Raw genomic sequence first — 19,522 nt, forward strand, 5'->3', positions numbered from 1 at the left:
ACCGGTAAAAAGTAGAGAGAAAGTAAGAGCTCCTAGGGCTCTAAAAACTCCTAGGTGGCGTTGTCGGTCATTGTGATAAATACATCATATAGACTACCATACTACACACAAACACGCTCATGCCTATGGGAAATTCAGGGTCTTCAATTCACCTGAGCTGCATGTCTTTGGCTAGTGGGAGGAAACTGGAGCACCCGGAGGAAACCCACGCAAACACGGGGAGAACATGCAAACTCCACACAGAAGGACCCACGACCTTCTGTGAGCCGACAGTATTAACCACTGAGCCACCTGCCTGTGGTTGGGCTTTTTAAGGAGTGGATGCACCATTGCATGTTTCTTCCTTAATGTCACAAACACTATGAATTGTGGGCAAGTTCCTCAGAAAATTCTGCCGACATGCTGACTCGCAGAGAGACCGCACATGGGAGTCCACATCAGAGCCTCACGCACTTGCTGGTTTTTCACTGGGAAAGCCCTAAACGCTCATTCACGTGACTTCTCCGGCAACGACGCCGGGGGGCACGCCGGGTGTGTGTGTGTGTGTGTGTGGGGGGGGGGGGGGGCGGTGGTGAAAGCATTTTGTGTTTCATTAGTCGTGTCAACCGGCCCTCGTTGACTTCCCCTCCTGCATCTTAAGTGTCGTTCCATCACTCTGATAACTCAAGTGAACTTTCTGAGATCGACCCTTCGAGGGCAGAGGGAGCGAGTCAACAACGATGCAGACTTCCCAAGCGCATATTTCCCAGGATGCATTGTGATCGTCCGTCAATTCCGGTGCACGAACAGGTGATAAATATAAATGCAAGTAAACAAACAATATTTAGAGGATTTAGACATATTTATGAAATGAACTCATCTGCAATATTTCATTAATCATTGTTCTGTGTAATTTTTTATTATTTATTCGTATTATTAATTATTAGGCCTGCTTAAGGGCAAGTGCGTTCCATTTAAAATATTCTGCTCCCCCTCTGACCCCGCCCCCCTGCTCTGCAAGTGGCCACTCGCGTTACGTATGGTGCTACGTATTACAGTGCTGAGGGGAAGTGAAGGACGGCTGGTTAAATGAAACGCAGCTTCGTTGGTGATCGTGCAGTACTCCACCGAAACACCAGCCGGCAGTAGCGTGCTTTGTTACCATGGGAGTAATAACAGAAGAAGTAGATGTTTACAGTCTCTGAACCAAGGGCAAGGGAGAAAGGAGGTTTCTGGAAGCTCGTGTTCTGGGAAGTTAGACTTCACGAAGAAGAAGTTTTGTGACGTCGCGCGGGATGGCGGCCGGTGTCTGTAAACTTTAGTGAGCGGAGGATTACTTTCTGTTGTTTTCGTTTCTAAAGTGTAGTTTCCATGTTTAATGAAGCAGCAGAAGACTGTGTGTGTATGGATAACTCTATCTGAATGGAGCTCGCGCCCTTCGCTCTTCTTTCTTAAGGTTTTACCTCAGACTCTTCTCCCGGTAGCCTACAAAGCTTTTTAAGTTAGCATAGCTAGCTAGCTGCTAACAGACAGACAGGGACGGAGCTTAGCAACACAACGCTAGCTAGCTAAAGAGACCGTTTGATATCGACCAGGTTGTGTTTTGACTCAGTAAGCAGCGTTATTGTATAATGTCTAAAGTCCAGAAGCTGAGAGCGTCGGTGAAGCAGCGACTAACTGCGGCTGTTGAAGAGATATTTGGGCTGTTTGAAAGAACGATAGCAGAGTACGAGGAGGAAGTTTCTCGTTCAAAAGAGCAGAACGACCGACAACGAAAGCTACTGGACGCTGTTTTAAATCCTGAAGTGCGGTTACACAGAGCAGGTTGGTGACATTTAAATGTTATTTTCACATTACTCATACACATTTTATCATATTTCTGTTGGGAGCAACTGCAATGTTAGCATCATTGATCTCATTAACATTATGAAGTCTCTTCCTTAATGTGTGTATGTGTGTATTTCAGTCTTCCCTCCAGACGTCCAGCAGCTGCTGGTCAGTGAAGAAGAGGTTCCCCCTGAGCAGCAGGACTGGAGCCCCAGTCTGGACCAGGAGGACCCAGAGCCCCCACACATTAAAGAGGAACAGGAGGAACTCTGGACCAGTCAGGAGGGAGAGCAGCTCCAAGGGCCGGAGGAGGCCGATATCACCGAGTTCCCGTTCACTCCTGTCCCTGTGAAGAGTGAAGATGATGAAGAGAAACCTCAGTCCTCACAGCTTCATCAAAGCCAAACTGAGGAGAACAGAGAGGCAGAGCCTCTAGCCAGCAGCTCAACTGAACAGATGAAAACAGAAGCTGATGGAGAGGACTGTGGAGTATCAGAACCAGCCAGGAACTTAGATCCAGCTAGTCATTTACACCCAACTAGTGATGACAAGACTTCAGACTTTTCTGAACCTCAGTCAAGTTTAGAGTCACTGAAAAACAATGAAGTCCTTGTCAGTTATAAGAGATCCTGTACTTGGACGAAACACTTAAGTTGCTCAATTTGTGGCAAAAGATTCAGGGATAATTCAACGTTGGTCATACACATGAGAAGTCATACAGGGGAAAAGCCTTTCAGCTGCTCAGTTTGTAACAAAAGTTATACTCACAGGGCAACATTGGTTATACACATGAGAAGTCATACTGGGGAGAAACCGTTTAGTTGCCCAGTTTGTGGTAAAAGATTTGTCAAGAGTGGAAACTTGGGTGGACACATGAGAAGTCATACAGGGGAAAAGCCTTTCAGCTGCACAGTTTGTCACAAAAGTTTTGGTCGGAAAGGGACATTGATTAAACACATGCGTGTCCATACTGCAGAGAAACCATTTAGTTGCTCCGTTTGTGGTAAAGGATTTGGCCAAAAGACACATTTACAGAACCACATGATGATCCACACAGGAGAGAAACCATTCAGTTGCAGTGTTTGTAGGAGAAGATTTAAACGGCGTTCACAGGTCAGACAGCATAAGTGTGTTGGTGAGAGCAGCAGCAGGTGAAGCTGCAGAGCTGCTGGTTGAGCTGAACTGTTCAGCAGAAACAGAACAATTAAATTGGCAACATACCTAGCTCTCTGCTTACATAGTACAGGCATGTTGACTGGTTTCCTCATGTCTGTCTGTGGTTATAAACCTTTGATCTATAGTCTGGAACCAGTGACCCTGAGCAGGGTATTTAAAAATTGCTACTGTACCTGAATGCCTTATACTGTATATGCTGCATTCCATTGGAAGTCGGAAGTCGATAGTTCTGAGTGGAATGGATCTTGTCCGAATTTCCGACTGGGAACTCCGACTTGATCGACTGTTCTGTTGCACTTTTCCTTGTCGGAAGTCGCTTTTCTCCGAGTTCCGAGTGCGATGGAATGCTTTATTTATACAGTCTCAGTTGCTGCCAAAACGAAAAGTTGAAAAGAAGACCATATGTGCGTCTTTAAATGTCTTTGGCAGTTTTTGTGTTCACACTGGAAACCATTTCCAAGGCTTCATGAGGCTGCAGGTGGAGCTCCTCTGGAGATTGCTGCTGGGATGGAACGGGAACGCAGGCTGAACACTGCAAGAGCCCGAGCTCAAAGGGCCTTAGTTTAGTTTTGTGCCAACTTAAAGTTTGATTTTTTTAGTTTTTGCTTCCCCATTTTGTTTCTTCCCTTCTTTGTAAATATGTTTAATTCATGGATCATCCACTTCCTGTAAAATAAATACCTGGTGACTGTTCAGCTGCTCCAAGAAGTCTTTCTTCCAATTTTCACTTCCATCCTAACAATCCTATTTTACTGAAATAATCACAGCACCTACAATAGACCTTTTTCACAAATATGGCTTACGTACTTCCGCAGTACAGATTGGTTCTCACCATTGCAGCAATGTTAAGAAGCCAACTTTCTGTCACCTCCGACTCCATCTGTGATCATTTATTTTGTGTTTCATATCATATAACATCAGACAGGTGTTGTTATTGACATATATTTCTGTTTCTGTTAGACAACTGCTCCACTATAAAAAAAAAAAGTTGTGATTTAGGGTCACAAAATGCTAACAGGCCAGACATTATCGTTAGCCTGTTAGCATTTTGTGTCCCTTGACGATAATGATCAATAAAACTTAACAGTTTCCGATTGGAGCTCCGTCTCAGGTTTCTAGACCGTCACCTTCCAGCTCGCTACACTAAGCACAGATGCCCTATGTCAGTGGTGGTCTGACGTGGGGTCTGGGGACCACCAGGGGTCCTTGAGGGGGTTCCAGGGGGTCCCCAGCAAACTGATGAATTGTTAAACTTCAGCGTTATTTAATTTCATCATTTTCAAGTTAACACAGTTAGAGAATGTAGAAGAAAGACTGTTCTGATCATAGTTTCTCTGTTATCTCTACCTGCAACACAGACAGTCGTGGAATTCTGGACAAAATCATATCTGACAATAAAAATATTCTCAGATTTGGGGCCGAGAGACAAAATCTCATCAAATGGGGGTCCGGGCCCTAATGTGGACTAAATTAGGGTCCTTGATATGAAAAAGGTTGAGGATCACTGCCCTATATTAAACATGCTTTGTGAGACGGGTGCACAATACAGGATTGAGATACTGGGTGCAGGACCAAATGTAACAAGACCTCATATATAGAGCAGATTAGTAAAACAGTAGACTAAACATTAACACAGTGCAAGCAAACGTTCAAGGCTGAAGAGTTGTTCCAGTGTAACAGCATTGGTACAACTAGGTTACTAAATAGGCTGTAAAATACAACTAGGTCAATAGAAACTCTGAACAGTTTTTATTAATATCTATGTGCAAATTAGCAGCATTCAATCAGCCTGTCAGTGCAGGTTGGTGTGTGTGTGTTAACATGCTTGGGGATGCGGTATGGGGGGGTGATCAGCATCAGGTAGAAAGTGTTGTGGTGGGTGGTGCAGCACTGATGCAGTTCGTCTTCCAGAGGGTTGGAGGTCAAACACGAGGTTGTCTGGGTGGGCGGCCATCTTACTTTTTCTTCTCCTGGTCTGGTGTCACGCAGTGCGGAATCCAAATGTTCGGACTGCGGTTCGACGCAGTCTGATGTTGACTTGAGTGCTCAGCGTGAATATGCGAGTTCGGCTGCATAAAGGCGGCTGACGGGACGGGCCTACATGTCACCTGACATCTTTTGCATTATCATATCCGTGGTGCAATGAACTGTGGGAAATCTAACAATTAAAATGTACAGGGTAGCGGATGCTCTATAAGTCCAGATAGAGCCCCCCAAAAGTCTGCATGAGGACTTATGGACTTGATGACTTTTGGCGAAGGACGGCCCAAACCTCTGCTGGACTTCACTGGAGGGAGATTGTTCTTTCACCAGTAAAAATATAACAGTTTTACATTAAGATCATTACATTTCCAATAAAATTTTCTATTTTCTAGCTTGACCTATAGTTAGAGTTCCCTGAAAAACACATCTTTCATAAGCTAATACTTTGGATTCCCAGGTGCTGTGATTATTTCAGTAAAATAGGATTGTTAGGATGGAAGTAAAAAGTGGAAGAAAGACTTCTTGGAGCAGCTGAACAGTCACCAGGTATTTATTTTACAGGATCTGGATGATCCATGAATGAAAAATATTTACAAAGAAGAGAAAAATGGGGAAGCAAAAACTAAAAAATCAAACTTTAAGTTAGCACAAAATTCCCATTTAAATTTGACTAGTTATACTACAGTAACCGATCAAAAAAATTATCAAAAATTGTCATCAATCTATGGTAGAGGATTAGGACGTGAAAATTTTGAGTTCTGACATTAAGTCAAGTCAAAATTCAAAACATAAGTCAGAATTCGATTTCTGAGTTTATGTTGACTTTAAAGTCAGTAAAGTACTTTAAAGTAATTCTTATTAATCTCAGAATTCAAATACAAATTTCAGGTGGCCCTAATCATCCTCCGCATCAACTTCTCTAAATAACAAACTGAAACGGAATAATGCCGTAATTATTATCCCACCCCCATTCCCTGATTCATTTTCTCCATTATTAGTCAGTCTCCTCTCACACTGAACTAGCCTCGATGAAAAATGGTAGAAAAGTTTCAACTTTCTCCATGTGGAAATATTCCCACAACTTTTTATTGAGCAAAGAACATCTCAACAAGAACATTGTCACATTGTAAATTGTGCGCACAGTTGAACAAAAGGTTTTTTCCACTGCAAATAACATCAAATCTCCTGAAGCAGCTGAAGTGTCTGTTCACCTCACATCGGAAGAAACAAAAGAACAGGATGTCATGTCATCACGTGTTTAACTTGTTGGAACGCCCGCATCCAAAATTATTTATAATTGTGAAATTAAAATCAACCATAAACAAACTGCATCAGATACTGCTGAGTTTGTACGCAGACTTTATTTTTCTTAGCGGTGACACACTTACACAATTTGTGATGCCACATGGGAAATATCAGAGTGTGAATAAAATTCCTAGATATCCTACTTGTAATCACCATTCGGAGGCTGACGTGAACAGTTTTTCCCCAACTGGCAGGTCGTATTTATGGTAAGTCCGAACTCGACTTTGACTTCCAATGGAATGCAGCATTAGACATGTGACAGCTGATTAAATCTTTTCCCCAAAACACGGAAACTGTACGGTTTCTCCTATGTGGAGTCTGGTGTGTTTGTTCAGATTTCCTTTTTCATTAAAACGTTCGCCGCAAACTAAGCAACTATATGGTTTCTCCCCTGTATGGACTCTTGCGTGTTTCTTCAAATTACCCGTGTGTTGAAATACTTTACCACAAATTGAGCAACTAAAGGGTTTCTCTCCTGTGTGGATTCTCATGTGTATCTTCACGTCTTCGTTATAACCAAAACTTTTACCACAGACTGAACAATTAAATGGTTTCTCTCCTGTATGGACTCTGTCATGTCTCCTCAAGTGTTGTTTGTCACCAAAACTTTTACCACAAACGCTGCAACTGTATGGTGTTTCTCCTGTGTGGACTCTCATGTGTTTCTGCATATCACTCTTATAAAGAAATATTTGACCACAGACTGAACAACTGAAGTGTTTCTCTCCTGTGTGGTTTCTCATGTGTATCTTCATATATTCTTTATCAGCAAAATCTTTACCACAGACGGAGCAATTAAATGGTTTTTCTCCTGTATGGACTCTCCCATGTCTACTCAAGTCTCGTTTTTGACCAAAACTTTTACCACAAACGCTGCAACTGTATGGTGTTTCTCCTGTGTGGCCTCTCATGTGTATCTTCAAGTGTCCTTTCCGACTAAATATTTTACCACAGACTGAGCAGCTAAAGTGTTTCTCTCCAATAGAAGATGTTTTATGACTTACACAGACTTCATTGTTTTTCACTGAGTCTAAACCTGACTGAGGTTCTCTAGTCTCCTTCCAATCACCATCACTGTCTTCAGTCTCAGGTTCAGAAGAGTCTGAAGTCTTGTCATCACTAGTTGGGTGTAAATGACTAGCTGGATCTAAGTTCCTGGCTGGTTCTGATACTCCACAGTCCTCTCCATCAGCTTCTGTTTTCATCTGTTCAGTTGAGCTGCTGGCTAGAGGCTCTGCCTCTCTGTTCTCCTCAGTTTGGCTTTGATGAAGCTGTGAGGACTGAGGTTTCTCTTCATCATCTTCACTCTTCACAGGGACAGGAGTGAATGGGAACTCGGTGATATCGGCCTCCTCCGGCCCTTGAAGCCGCTCTCCCTCCTGACTGGTCCAGAGTTCCTCCTGTTCCTCTTTAATGTGTGGGGGCTCTGGGTCCTCCTGGTCCAGACTGGGGCGCCAGTCCTGCTGCTCAGGGGGAACCTCTTCTTCACTGACCAGCAGCTGCTGGACGTCTGGAGGGAAGACTGAAATACACACATACACACATTAAGGAAAACTGTGAGTAAGTTAACCTAAGCTTGTTACCATTACTTCATAATGTTAATGAGATCAATGATGCTTCCTTTGCAGCATGGCTGTAGCCACATATGACGACACTGAGGTGCAGATGCCGGACTTTTTTCCCTCACAAAAAAAAAGTTTCCACATTCTCAAACATAGACAGTGGAAGTAGGGGTGCGGCTGCACCAGCAGCTCCACTTTATTGCCTCTGGTCTCCTGGTTCACTTCATATGCGTCCATTAGAGTATTGATATGACTCTGTTTTAGGTGCTGCATTAACTAGGGCGACGAGTTCCTTTCACAACACTTTGTGTGTAGGCTGTGTACAGTTAGAAACCTTTCATAACAGGAGATACTGACTCACTAATTTCACAGACCCATGGAATACATATAATAATATATAAACATATAATTCTGAAAACGCAGGCCTTTAAAGCCCAAATATTTAGAAAAAGTCACGGAAGGATGAGACCATAGCATTTCCAGAGTTTGAGAAATTGTAATTTTAAATCTCAACGCCAGCCGGTGTAAACGTCTGCGCAAGCGGTGCTTTAGGGACAGACGTGGAATGGACCTGTAGGCATTTATTTAGAGTATAGACCTACATCAGAGAGGCTGTAACAAATAGCTACAGTATGATTTTCTTGCTCATTACTTATTCATAACTACGAGTCCTAGGCTAAGTGAGGCTCTCTAGTCGGCGTCCTTCCCCTTCGTCTCGTGAGCGTCACGTGACCTCGCTCCTCTCTGTACCTCAAACTACTTCTATTAACTCTTGTTCTTAGTCTTTATCATGTCACAGGAAAATTTTAAAATATAATATTGATAAATATATCAATAGCCTACGTATTATACGAAATAATATTGATAAACAATATAAAATGTTGCAGTGTCTGGGGTTGGCGGTAAACCACCAAACCGCAGGGGGGCGCTACTTTTTCACTGCGGTAAGAACATTTCAACACCGTCACGGCCCTAGATGTGTGGGGGAATGGGTTCAGGAGGCTTATGACCAGGCTCAGAGGCAGATGGAAAAGGCAGCAGAGTCTCGGCGTCAGAACCTGGGGCCTCCGACCAAGGATGCAGACTTGCAGCCGGGACAGTTGGTTTATGTACAGAACCAGCAATTTACTGGCAGAGTGGGGCAGCACGTTTTAGCACAAAACAGCTTGAGGTTGTACAGTGGCTTCTGAAGTCTTCTGTACTGGGCTTGCAGCTGAAAGTAGGCCTCATCAGTAGGACTCTGATTAGCCCTCCTATAACTTCAACCCACAAAAAATTATTGTAATTGAAAATGTTCCCCAAGTTTACACTTCGGAATATCAGCAAGTAACACAGAGCAGTTAGTCAATAATGAAAAAAAACACCAATAAAAAGTAAATTAGTCACCAAAACAGTCTTTCAAAGAGCTGATAGGACAGAAAATCTTCAGGTGAGATGAAACTGTGCTCTGGCCATAAAGCACGGGAACGTTTTTTAAAGATCAACAAATTGCATGAGAAAGTTCACTCAGTATCAGTCAAAAGAAAGAGAAAGAAAATCTGTGTAAAACTTTTATATTTCCTCTGGTTTTATAAGGCTTTTTGTGTTCGGGGTCAAAATGACCAAAACAACACCGCTGTATACAAAGTGTGTACAGGAACTTGAAAACGTATCATCATGTTAAATTTGATTTTTACCAGTTTCCCCCATGAAATTAGGAAAAGTCATGAAATATAAAGCTGGAAAAATAATGTTAATCATGTTTTTAGAGACGTTAAATGGGCTGAAATTGACCCCAAACATAATAGGAGGGTTAGACTTTGGGGGGGGGGGGGGGGGGGGGGGTATCTTTTCTATCTATACTATCTGTTCTATCCTATCTTTTCTCATGGCTATTTCCGTATTTTCCCTTTTGTTTGAGCCAGAGACAAGACAGCGTGGCTCCTGCATTCCGTTTGCCTCGTGAGTATAATTTGGATATTTATACATTCGGTAAAGTTTGTTCTAAATTTCTGGATTGAGTTTAAAAAGAAAACTATTTTCAGAGACGCGCTATCGGCCGGGCCGCCTCACAGAGGGTGGTACGCACGAGCCGGTGCTAAGCAGGTATTTTACTGTTTGTATGTCTTTGGTATTTTTCAAAGTATTATGTAATTATATTGTATGATGTATTGTGTTAGCGAGGCTAATGGGATGCGGTTTATCCCAGTGCCCGTTGCCCTAGCTGATGGGTCCACTGTCGCTCCAGGGACTAGAGCCTAGTCTACCATAGTGGGCATTGCTGCTGATCTGTAGGACTGTTCATGTGATGGTCACTGCTTTAACTACAGGTGCTTGTGCTCACTGTAGCTTGTATTAGCTCAGCCTCACTGGTGCACTTTACTAATGGAGCATTTATGAATATTGGGCTGAAGCTGGAACAGCTGTTGTACTCAAGCAACTGTATTTTATTTTGGATATCCAACTTGCATCTTTATGACACTAGTGTTTCTTTTCTCAATTAACTTGTTGTGAATAAACTTTTTTTTTTTCTATAGTTCTGTGTCTGGCTGCTTACCTTCAAGAGGTCCGGGACCTGCTCAGTTTCCTACTTGAGGTTACATAACTTTAACATGATAACTAGGTGTTGTGATCACTGGAAATGAAGGAATTGGAGGAAAATGACACTTTTGGACATAAATCATCCAAATATATTGAAAAATACATGAAATGTCTTTAAATAGACACATTTTGGGACCTCACTCAAGATGTTAGTCTGTCTGCGGCTCTGCTTTGCAGTTGCTCCCAACAGAAATATGATAAAATGTGTATGAGTAATGTGAAAATAACATTTAAATGTCACCAACCTGCTCTGTGTAACCGCACTTCAGGATTTAAAACAGCGTCCAGTAGCTTTCGTTGTCGGTCGTTCTGCTCTTTTGAACGAGAAACTTCCTCCTCGTACTCTGCTATCGTTCTTTCAAACAGCCCAAATATCTCTTCAACAGCCGCAGTTAGTCGCTGCTTCACCGACGCTCTCAGCTTCTGGACTTTAGACATTATACAATAACGCTGCTTACTGAGTCAAAACACAACCTGGTCGATATCAAACGGTCTCTTTAGCTAGCTAGCGTTGTGTTGCTAAGCTCCGTCCCTGTCTGTCTGTTAGCAGCTAGCTAGCTATGCTAACTTAAAAAGCTTTGTAGGCTACCGGGAGAAGAGTCTGAGGTAAAACCTTAAGAAAGAAGAGCGAAGGGCGCGAGCTCCATTCAGATAGAGTTATCCATACACACACAGTCTTCTGCTGCTTCATTAAACATGGAAACTACACTTTAGAAAGGAAAACAACGGAAAGTAATCCTCCGCTCACGAAAGTTTACAGACACCGGCCGCCATCTTGTGCGGCGTCACGTTTCTTCTTCTTCTTCTTCTTCTTCTTCTTCTAGAAGTTGTGGCAGTTTAGATGCAGCTAGGCATAGCACCGCCCTCCACAGGATGATATAAACTCCAACACCCTCAGTCTTGATTAAAATCTATGCTCGGCCATATGTAGAAAAAAACGTGTAATTATTTGGTCATTCTTTACTTGACAAAGCAAAGTATTCAAAGGAAAAGACTTTGACTAGACTTTGAAAAATATTTTCCAGCTACTTTTTCAATATGAGCTTTGCATCTAGCCAGACCCCAAAACATGTGAATGTTTTAACTTTGTCCAATGTGACAAACCAACCAATTAACCAAAAATCCTGGACTTTGTCTTAGAGGATGAGATTTTAACCTCCATCTTGAAGCCGCTTCTCAACCCAGCAGGGGTTGAAGCCAGTTCAGTGGTCTGTCCTCGGACCATGGTCGCTAACCCGGACCGCTGGTTTCTACCACTAGGGGCGCTGAAGGGTCGGTTGTGGTCCGGACCAGTTAGTGAGTGGTCTTTGTGGTCCTAATCCACCTTCCACCTTCTCTCTCCTTCTCTGGCCGTGTTGGCAACACTTTTGTTAGCCGAAGAAATGTCAGAAATCATCATCCTTTGTCTATTAAATATATTCTATTATCGATTATGCCCATATTCTTCTTATTGTCAGATTGGCAAAATTCGATGCAGCTGCTGCTGCTTCTGATTTATTGGTGGTTGGCAAACAAGATAAGAACGTGTTACCGCCACCTACTGATCTGGGGTGTGGACTGAGGATTTACAATATCTAATAATAATAATGATAATAATAATTATACGATGATTTAGAAAAAACACGTTCTACCCCCCCCCCCCCCCCTCTCTCTCTCTCTCTCTCTCTCTCCTCTCTCTGTCTTCTCAGTTTTGAAGATGGAGTCTGTTCTGCTGTTGCTTCTCTCTCTCTCTCTCCACCCCCCCTCTCTCCCTCTCCCCCCCTCTCTCTCTCCCCTCTCTCTCTCCCCCTCTCTCTCCCTCTCTCCCCCCCTCTCTCTCTCCCTCTCTCTCTCTCCCCTCTTTCTCTCCCTCTCTCTCTCTCTCTCTCTCTCTCTCTCTCCTCTCTCTGTCTTCTCAGTTTTTGAAGATGGAGTCTGTTCTGCTGTTGCTTCTCTCTCTCTCTCTCCCCCTCCCCCCTCCCCCCCCCTCCCCTCCCCCCTCCCCCCTCTCTCTCCCTCTCCCCCCCTCTCTCCCTCTCCCCCTCTCTCTCTCTCCCTCTCTCCCCCCTCCCTCTCTCTCTCTCTCTCTCTCTCTCTCCTCTCTCTGTCTTCTCAGTTTTGAAGATGGAGTCTGTTCTGCTGTTGCTTCTCTCTCTCTCTCTCCCCCTCCCCCTCCCTCTCTCTCTCTCCCCCTCCCCCCTCTCTCTCTCTCCCCCCCCCTCTCTCTCTCTCTCTCCCTCTCTCTCCTCTCTCTGTCTTCTCAGTTTTGAAGATGGAGTCTGTTCTGCTGTTGCTTCTCTCTCTCTCTCTCCACCCCCTCCCCTCTCTCTCTCTCTCTCTCCCTCTCCCCCCTCTCCTCTCTCCCCCCCTCTCTCTCCACCCCCTCCCCTCTCTCTCTCTCTCTCTCCCTCTCCCCCTCTCTCTCTCCCCCCCCCTCTCTCCTCCCCCCCTCTCTCTCTCTCTCCCCCCCTCTCTCTCCCCCTCCCCCCTCTCTCTCTCTCCCTCTCCCCCTCTCTCTCTCTCCCCACCCCTCTCTCTCTCTCTCCCTCTCTCTCTCCTCTCTCTCTCTCCTCTGTCTTCTCAGTTTTGAAGATGGAGTCTGTTCTGCTGTTGCTTCTCTCTCTCTCTCTGCCGCTCCGCGCGGAGCAAACCGGCAAACCGAGAGCGAGAACGGTCCGTCCGCGCGCCGCCGACGACACGGTGAGTTCCGACAGGAGCTTCTTCTTCTTCTGCTGCTTTTTAACGTTTCTTCTGTGTTCGTCGAGCCTGAAGAGACTTTCTGCTTCAGACTCCCAGTGAGCTACAGGAACAAAAAACTTCATTAAACGGTTCTGTGCCAGAAAAAGGTTCTGTAGTCTGAACTGATGCAGAACCTTTATGGTGCTGCAGAGAACCTTTTATAGATAATTAGATAAGATAAGATAACATAAACTTTATTGCTGCTACAAACCAGAGCCACATAAATACATAAAATTCAGGTAAAACAAGTGTTACTCTGTTACTGTTATCTATCTGGTTTCTACTGCTGCTTTCTACTGCTTACTAAAATATGGAAGACTAACTATTGAATAAATATAAGCATGGAAAGCAGAAGAAAGTGTATAAATCTTTCCACTGTGGTCCTGCATGGACTAAACTCCAATAACTTTACCAACAAGAGAGAGAAGATGAGAAGAGAAGAGAAGATGAGAAGAGAAGAGAAGAGAAGAGAAGAGAAGGAGAGAAGAGAAGAGAAGAGAAGAGAAGAGAGAGAAGAGAAGATAGAATAAAATAGAATGACAGACTGAATCTAACAGACTTCAGTGTGTGTTCAGGTCTGGAGCGACACACAGCCAGCAGAAAGAGAGTTGATCTGCTGAGGTTAGACTAGACTACATCTGATCTGATCTAATCTGATCTAATCTAGTTTTATCTAATCTAATCAAGATTATTACTGAAAAGATCCTGAGGGTAAACTAGACTAGACTAGATTAGACTAGACTGGACTAGACTACATCAGATTACATTACATTAGATCAGATCTAATCTAGTCTAGTCTACCCTCAGGATCTTTTCACTTTTCACATCCTGAAATTAGAACAGACTATATTAGATTAGATTAGATTACATTACATTGATCTAATCTAATCTAATCTGATCTAATTTCTGGGTAGTCAGATTATTTTAATGCTCTGGCAGATAATTGTGTTGTTTCAGTATTAATTGACATGTTCAGGTGTTAAATTAAACATTAATGAATCCTTTAACAAGATTCAATATTTCTTTTTTTTTCAGGATTGCGTAACTTCAGATGTTCGAGACTGAAATCATAAAACAAATTTCATGTTTCAGGATTTAACGCTTTACTTTGTTTTGTGACGATTTCTAACAGAAGACAGACTGACGTTTATCGAGTGAAAGTTACTGAAACGATCAAATTATCTGCCGTTAGATTACGTGACTAAATATATCCAGCAGTCTGAAGTTGTTCTCTAATCTCATGACAGTAAAAATAAAGTTGAATAGAGTCCAGTCGATCCTTTATTCCAGTATTAACTCTTAAAATCAGATTCTGCCTCTGAGGAGAAAACACCGCTTGACACAAATCAACCAGTTTGAAGAGAGGAGAGGAGAGAGGGGAGGAGGAGAGGAGGAGGAGAGAGGGGAGGATGAGAGAGGAGGAGAGAGGAGTAGAGGAGAGGAGGAGAGAGGAGAGGAGAGAACAGAGGGAAGAGAAAAGGACAGGAGAGAGGAGAGAGGAGGAGAGAGGAGAGGAGAGGAGAGGAGAGGAGAGGAGAGGAGAGAAGAGAACAGAGGGGAAGAGAAAAGGACAGGAGGAGAGGAGAGAGGAGGAGAGAGGAGAGAGGAGAGAGAGAGAGGAGAGAGGAGAGAGGAGGAGAGGAGAGCAGGAGGCTCCGCTGAAGGAGCTGCTTGTTGTTTTCTGCGTCTTCACCGCAGCCTGAAGACAGAAATAACCTGAGAGAAAACAGAGAGGATTCTTCTTCTTCTTCTTCTTCTTCTTCTTCTTCTTCTGCTTCTTCTTCTTCTTCTGCCTCCAGTAGAGATTCAGTCACAAAGTCCTTACTCAAGTCCAAAGTGCAAATACTCATCTAAAGCATCGATTCAAACCCTTCACTCAAGTCAAAGTATAAAAGTACATGGTGTTAAATTTATTTAAAGTATAAAAGTAAAAGTCATCGTCTAAAAAAATAATTTCTGATGCTCTAAACTCTGAATCCCACATGAGAAACAGCTGATGATTTCCCGAGAGAAACGAGTCTTGAAAATGTGTTGAGTAGAAAGTCTAGATGTTTGTTTTGAGAGAGAGAGAGAGAGACAGAGAGAGAGAGCGATGGAGAGAGAGAGAGAGAGAGAGAGAGCGATGGAGAGAGAGAGAGAGAGAGAGAGACAGAGAGAGAGAGAGAGACAGAGAGAGAGAGAGACAGAGAGAGACAGACAGAGAGAGAGCGGGAGAGAGAGAGAGGGGGGGGAGAGAGAGAGACAGAGACAGAGAGAGAGAGAGACAGAGAGAGAGAGAGAGGGGGGGAAGACAGAGAGAGGGGGGGGAGAGAGAGGGGGGGAGAGAGAGAGAGAGAGAGAGAGAGAGAGAAGGCGTCAGTTAGTCTGTCAGTCAGTTTTGGTTTGATTTTTATCGTTTGAAGAATTTAACCTCCTTCAACCCTGTGTGTGTGTGTGTGTGTGTGTGTGTGTGTGTGTGTGTGTGTGTGTGTGTGTGTGTGTGTGTTTTGGCCTCCAGGCACACAGAGCTCCTTTCATGAGAAACCAGAATGTGAACTGTAGGACTGTGTTAACGTCCTATCCAACACTGTGTGTGTGTGTGTGTGTGTGTGTGTGTGTGTGTGTGTGTGTGTCCACCCTGCACTACAGGAGCCTTTTTAATATGAAGAAAGAGAGAAGAGAGAGGAAAGACAGAATAAAGAGTTTTGAGTTTAATTTCCTGTCAGAAGACATTTTGATCCCTCTCAGATGAAACATCTGCGAGGTCAAAGGTCACAGGCTGCACAGTTTCTGCTGCAGCAGCCTGTCTCCATGATGGAGGAACATGTAGAACTGTGTTAGTTAATAAAGTGTAAATCTGTAGAACTGTGTTAGTTAATAAAGTGTAAATCTGTAGAACTGTGTGTTAGTTAATAAAATGTAAATCTGTATGAAGCAGCTAGAAGCAGAGAGCAGCTGAGTCAGCTTGTTGTGGTGCGGCTGTAGATCCATTCAGTAACGTTCTCAGTAAAAGTGAATAGTGTGATAAGGTGGATTTGGTTACTGTGACACAGTAAACTGTCTTGTCTTTAGCCCTAGTCTCTACTCCAAAACACTCTGAGTTGTAGCTTGAGAAGAGTCAGCTCAGTTAACCTGAACAAACTGTTAGCTAGCTAACTAGCCAGCAAACACACTGATGTTAATGTGAACATGCTAACGCTAGCCGCTGCTAGCAGCTCAGCTCTGAATGGAAAGACATAAGAACCAAGGGGGAAAGATACATTCAGAACATCAAAGGTTCTATATAGAACCAGAAATAGTTATTTAGGCTTGTTACCTCAGCAGAACCCTTTATGGTTCTGTAAAGAACCTTTTAAGTGCGTATGAAATGTTCCAAACCAGAACCACACCAGGTCTTTTCTGAGATGACAGGGTTTTGTGTTAACCAGTCAGAGGTCCTCCAGTTTCAGTCCTGCGGTCCCGGTGGGAATCGAACCCGTGACGTTTCACTCCGTTACAAAGAAGAATGTGTTGCATTCATGGACTGTTGGTGGAAATGATTCAGGAGGGAGGCTCCGCCTGACCTCTGACCCCTGACCTCTGACTCAGAGAAACGACTTCCTGTCTTCAGTACTAACCTAAACTAAACTGATCCACAAACTGAACTAAATAAATAAATAATAAAAGAATACAAGAAAGAAAAACTCTCATATGAATATTTACAGAGAAAATGGAGAAATGAAGCATCACACAGTTGATAGTTATCACAACAGAACTTAAGCAGAAATATATGAATGAAAAGTATGAAAAACAAAAAGGAGCTGCAGCGTTATGAGAGCGCACAGTAACAGAACATGAAAATATGTCTAATATATAAATGTACAAAAAAATCTAAAATAAGTGAGAAATTATGTAGATTCTAAATGCAATACAAGAAAACAAATATGTGAATTTACAGAAAATATACATGATGTGATAATTATTTGTTGGTTCTGGAAGTTGAACTGCTGATTTTCTGTCCTGAGACCCAAACATCGATATAATTATTAATCTAAATAATCATTATCAGCAATCAAATGATTATATTGTAAGAAACATGAACACATCACCAGCAGATTATAATCCCATCAGAAGCAGAGAGAAACTTTAATCACAATATTACCTTCAGTTTAATATTAAGAAACTGTTATTATGTTAATGAGAAGTTTGTAACTGGACTGAATCATAAGGAACTTGGGAATTTATAATGAATGAAACTGTAAACACTTGTGGATGTTTATGACTAGTTATCTACCAGATGTCCCATTGGATTCAATGGTTGACAGATAACTATATATATAAATATATTCTCCATAATAAACAGTGTGATGTTGTTTCTGCTGCACATGTGGCAGCAGAGACTCTGAGGTTTGACTCAGTCCGTAATTAAACCACTTCAGGTTTTTTTTGTCTGTGGTTAAACTCTGGCTTCTTCTTCTACTCTCCAGCAGGACGTCACTGTGCTGCTGCTGCTCTTTATTTTGGTTTTCTCTTAGTTTCTTGTCATTGTGGTTGGATCTTCGGTGTCACGGTGGTCGGATTGTTTTCCCGTTTCATTTCGTTCGGTGTGACTGCATGTCTTTATTTTGGATGAGAACCTTTTTTTTAGTTTTGAAGTCACAGCATTGTATTTTCAGTTGAAACCTTTTTCACTTTCATTTCTGTTTTGTTTGGCTTGTCATTTTTAACCAGAGGCATCAGATCCTCTCAAGTCATTTTGGTTGGTGCTTTGTTTTTGTCTTTACTCTTTCACTCTTGTCCGTCAGGCTGCAGACTGAAGTTGGACTGGCATTTAGAATGAGCTATGAAATACAACTCATCTCAGTAACCTGACTCAGTATTTATCTCTAAAACTGACTCAGTATTTATCTCTAAAACTGACTCAGTATTTATCTCTAAACCTGACTCAGTATTTATCTCTAAACCTGAGTCAGTATTTATCAATAAAACTGACTCAGTATTTATCTCCGTAAACTGACTCAGTATTTATCAATAAAACTGACTCAGTATTTATCTCCGTAAACTGACTCAGTATTTATCAATAAAACTGACTCAGTATTTATCTCAGTAAACTGACTCAGTATTTATCAATAAAACTGACTCAGTATTTATCTCAGTAAACTGACTCAGTATTTATCTCAGTAAACTGACTCAGTATTTATCAATAAAACTGACTCAGTATTTATCTCAGTAACCTGACTCAGTATTTATCTCAGTAACCTGACTCAGTATTTATCTCAGTAAACTGACTCAGTATTTATCTCAGTAAACTGACTCAGTATTTATCTCTAAACGTGACTCAGTATTTATCTCTAAACGTGACTCAGTATTTATCTCAGTAAACCTGACTCAGTATTTATCTCTAAACCTGACTCAGTATTTATCTCAGTAAACTGACTCAGTATTTATCTCTAAACGTGACTCAGTATTTATCTCTAAACCTGACTCAGTATTTATCTCTAAACCTGACTCAGTATTTATCTCTAAACGTCACTCAGTATTTATCTCAGTAAACTGACTCAGTATTTATCTCTAAACGTGACTCAGTATTTATCTCTAAACCTGACTCAGTATTTATCTCTAAACCTGACTCAGTATTTATCTCTAAACGTCACTCAGTATTTATCTCAGTAAACGTCACTCAGTATTTATCTCAGTAAACGTGACTCAGTATTTATCTCTAAACGTGACTCAGTATTTATCTCTAAACGTGACTCAGTATTTATCTCAGTAACCTGACTCAGTATTTATCTCTAAACGTGACTCAGTATTTATCTCAGTAACCTGACTCAGCCGTTGTTTAGTTGGAGGCGTTCAGGGATAATTGTCCTAAGATACGTCATTTGGCAAAAATCAATAAATAAAAATGAATGAATCAATGAATGACTGAATAAAAATTTGTATTTTGAAATTACAAACTACATCTATCATATTGAAATTATTCATTTTGATGCATTCGATTAGCAAGTAATTTATATCAAGATATATTTTGATTTATTCTTTCCCAACTCTGCAGCAGTAGTAGTAGTAGTAGCAGTAGTAGTAGTAGTAGTAGCAGTAGTAGTAGTAGTAGCAGTAGTAGTAGTAGCAGTAGTAGTAGTAGTAGCAATAGTAGCAGCAGTAGTAGTAGCAGTAGCAGTAGTAGCAGTAGCAATAGCAGTAGTAGTAGTAGTAGTAGTAGCAGTAGTAGTAGTAGTAGCAGTAGCAGTAGTAGTAGTAGTAGTAGTAGTAGCAGTAGCAGTAGTAGTAGTAGTAGTAGTAGTAGTAGCAGTAGTAGTAGTAGTAGTAGCAGTAGTAGCAGTAGTAGTAGTAGTAGCAGTAGTAGCAGTAGTAGTAGTAGCAGTAGTAGTAGTAGTAGTAGTAGTAGTAGCAGTAGTAGTAGTAGCAGTAGTAGT

The 19,522-nt window shown here is 42.2% G+C and overlaps 3 protein-coding genes across 3 annotated transcripts in view; 2 read left to right on the forward strand and 1 right to left on the reverse strand.

Annotated features, from left to right (window-relative positions):
* The window catches only part of LOC139921418 (uncharacterized), a 75,090-nt gene extending 72,028 nt beyond the window's left edge, over positions 1–3,062 (forward strand). The window contains exon 3 of the mRNA XM_078290504.1: positions 2,528–3,062. Coding sequence (XP_078146630.1) covers positions 2,528–2,961 — 434 coding nt within the window. The 3' untranslated portion in view covers positions 2,962–3,062. The remainder of the gene's footprint in view (positions 1–2,527) is intronic.
* A 3,245-nt stretch (positions 3,063–6,307) lies between these two features.
* On the reverse strand, positions 6,308–7,295 carry LOC139914335 (uncharacterized). Its single transcript, XM_078290508.1, has one exon. The coding sequence runs from the start codon at positions 7,179–7,181 to the stop codon at positions 6,537–6,539; it is 645 nt and encodes a 214-aa protein (XP_078146634.1). The 5' UTR covers positions 7,182–7,295; the 3' UTR covers positions 6,308–6,536.
* A 5,688-nt stretch (positions 7,296–12,983) lies between these two features.
* Positions 12,984–19,522, forward strand: part of cthrc1a (collagen triple helix repeat containing 1a) — a 9,494-nt gene continuing 2,955 nt past the window's right edge. The window contains exon 1 of the mRNA XM_078290217.1: positions 12,984–13,091. Within this exon, the coding sequence (XP_078146343.1) occupies positions 12,984–13,091 (108 nt within the window). The remainder of the gene's footprint in view (positions 13,092–19,522) is intronic.

Source organism: Centroberyx gerrardi, chromosome 19, assembly GCF_048128805.1.
Source record: "Centroberyx gerrardi isolate f3 chromosome 19, fCenGer3.hap1.cur.20231027, whole genome shotgun sequence".
NCBI classification, from domain to species: domain Eukaryota; kingdom Metazoa; phylum Chordata; class Actinopteri; order Beryciformes; family Berycidae; genus Centroberyx; species Centroberyx gerrardi.

Coding starts and splice junctions, on each gene's coding strand:
- LOC139914335 (XM_078290508.1), bottom strand. CDS start 7,181: ATGAGAGGCCACACAGGAGAAACACCATACAGTTGCAGCGTTTGTGGT.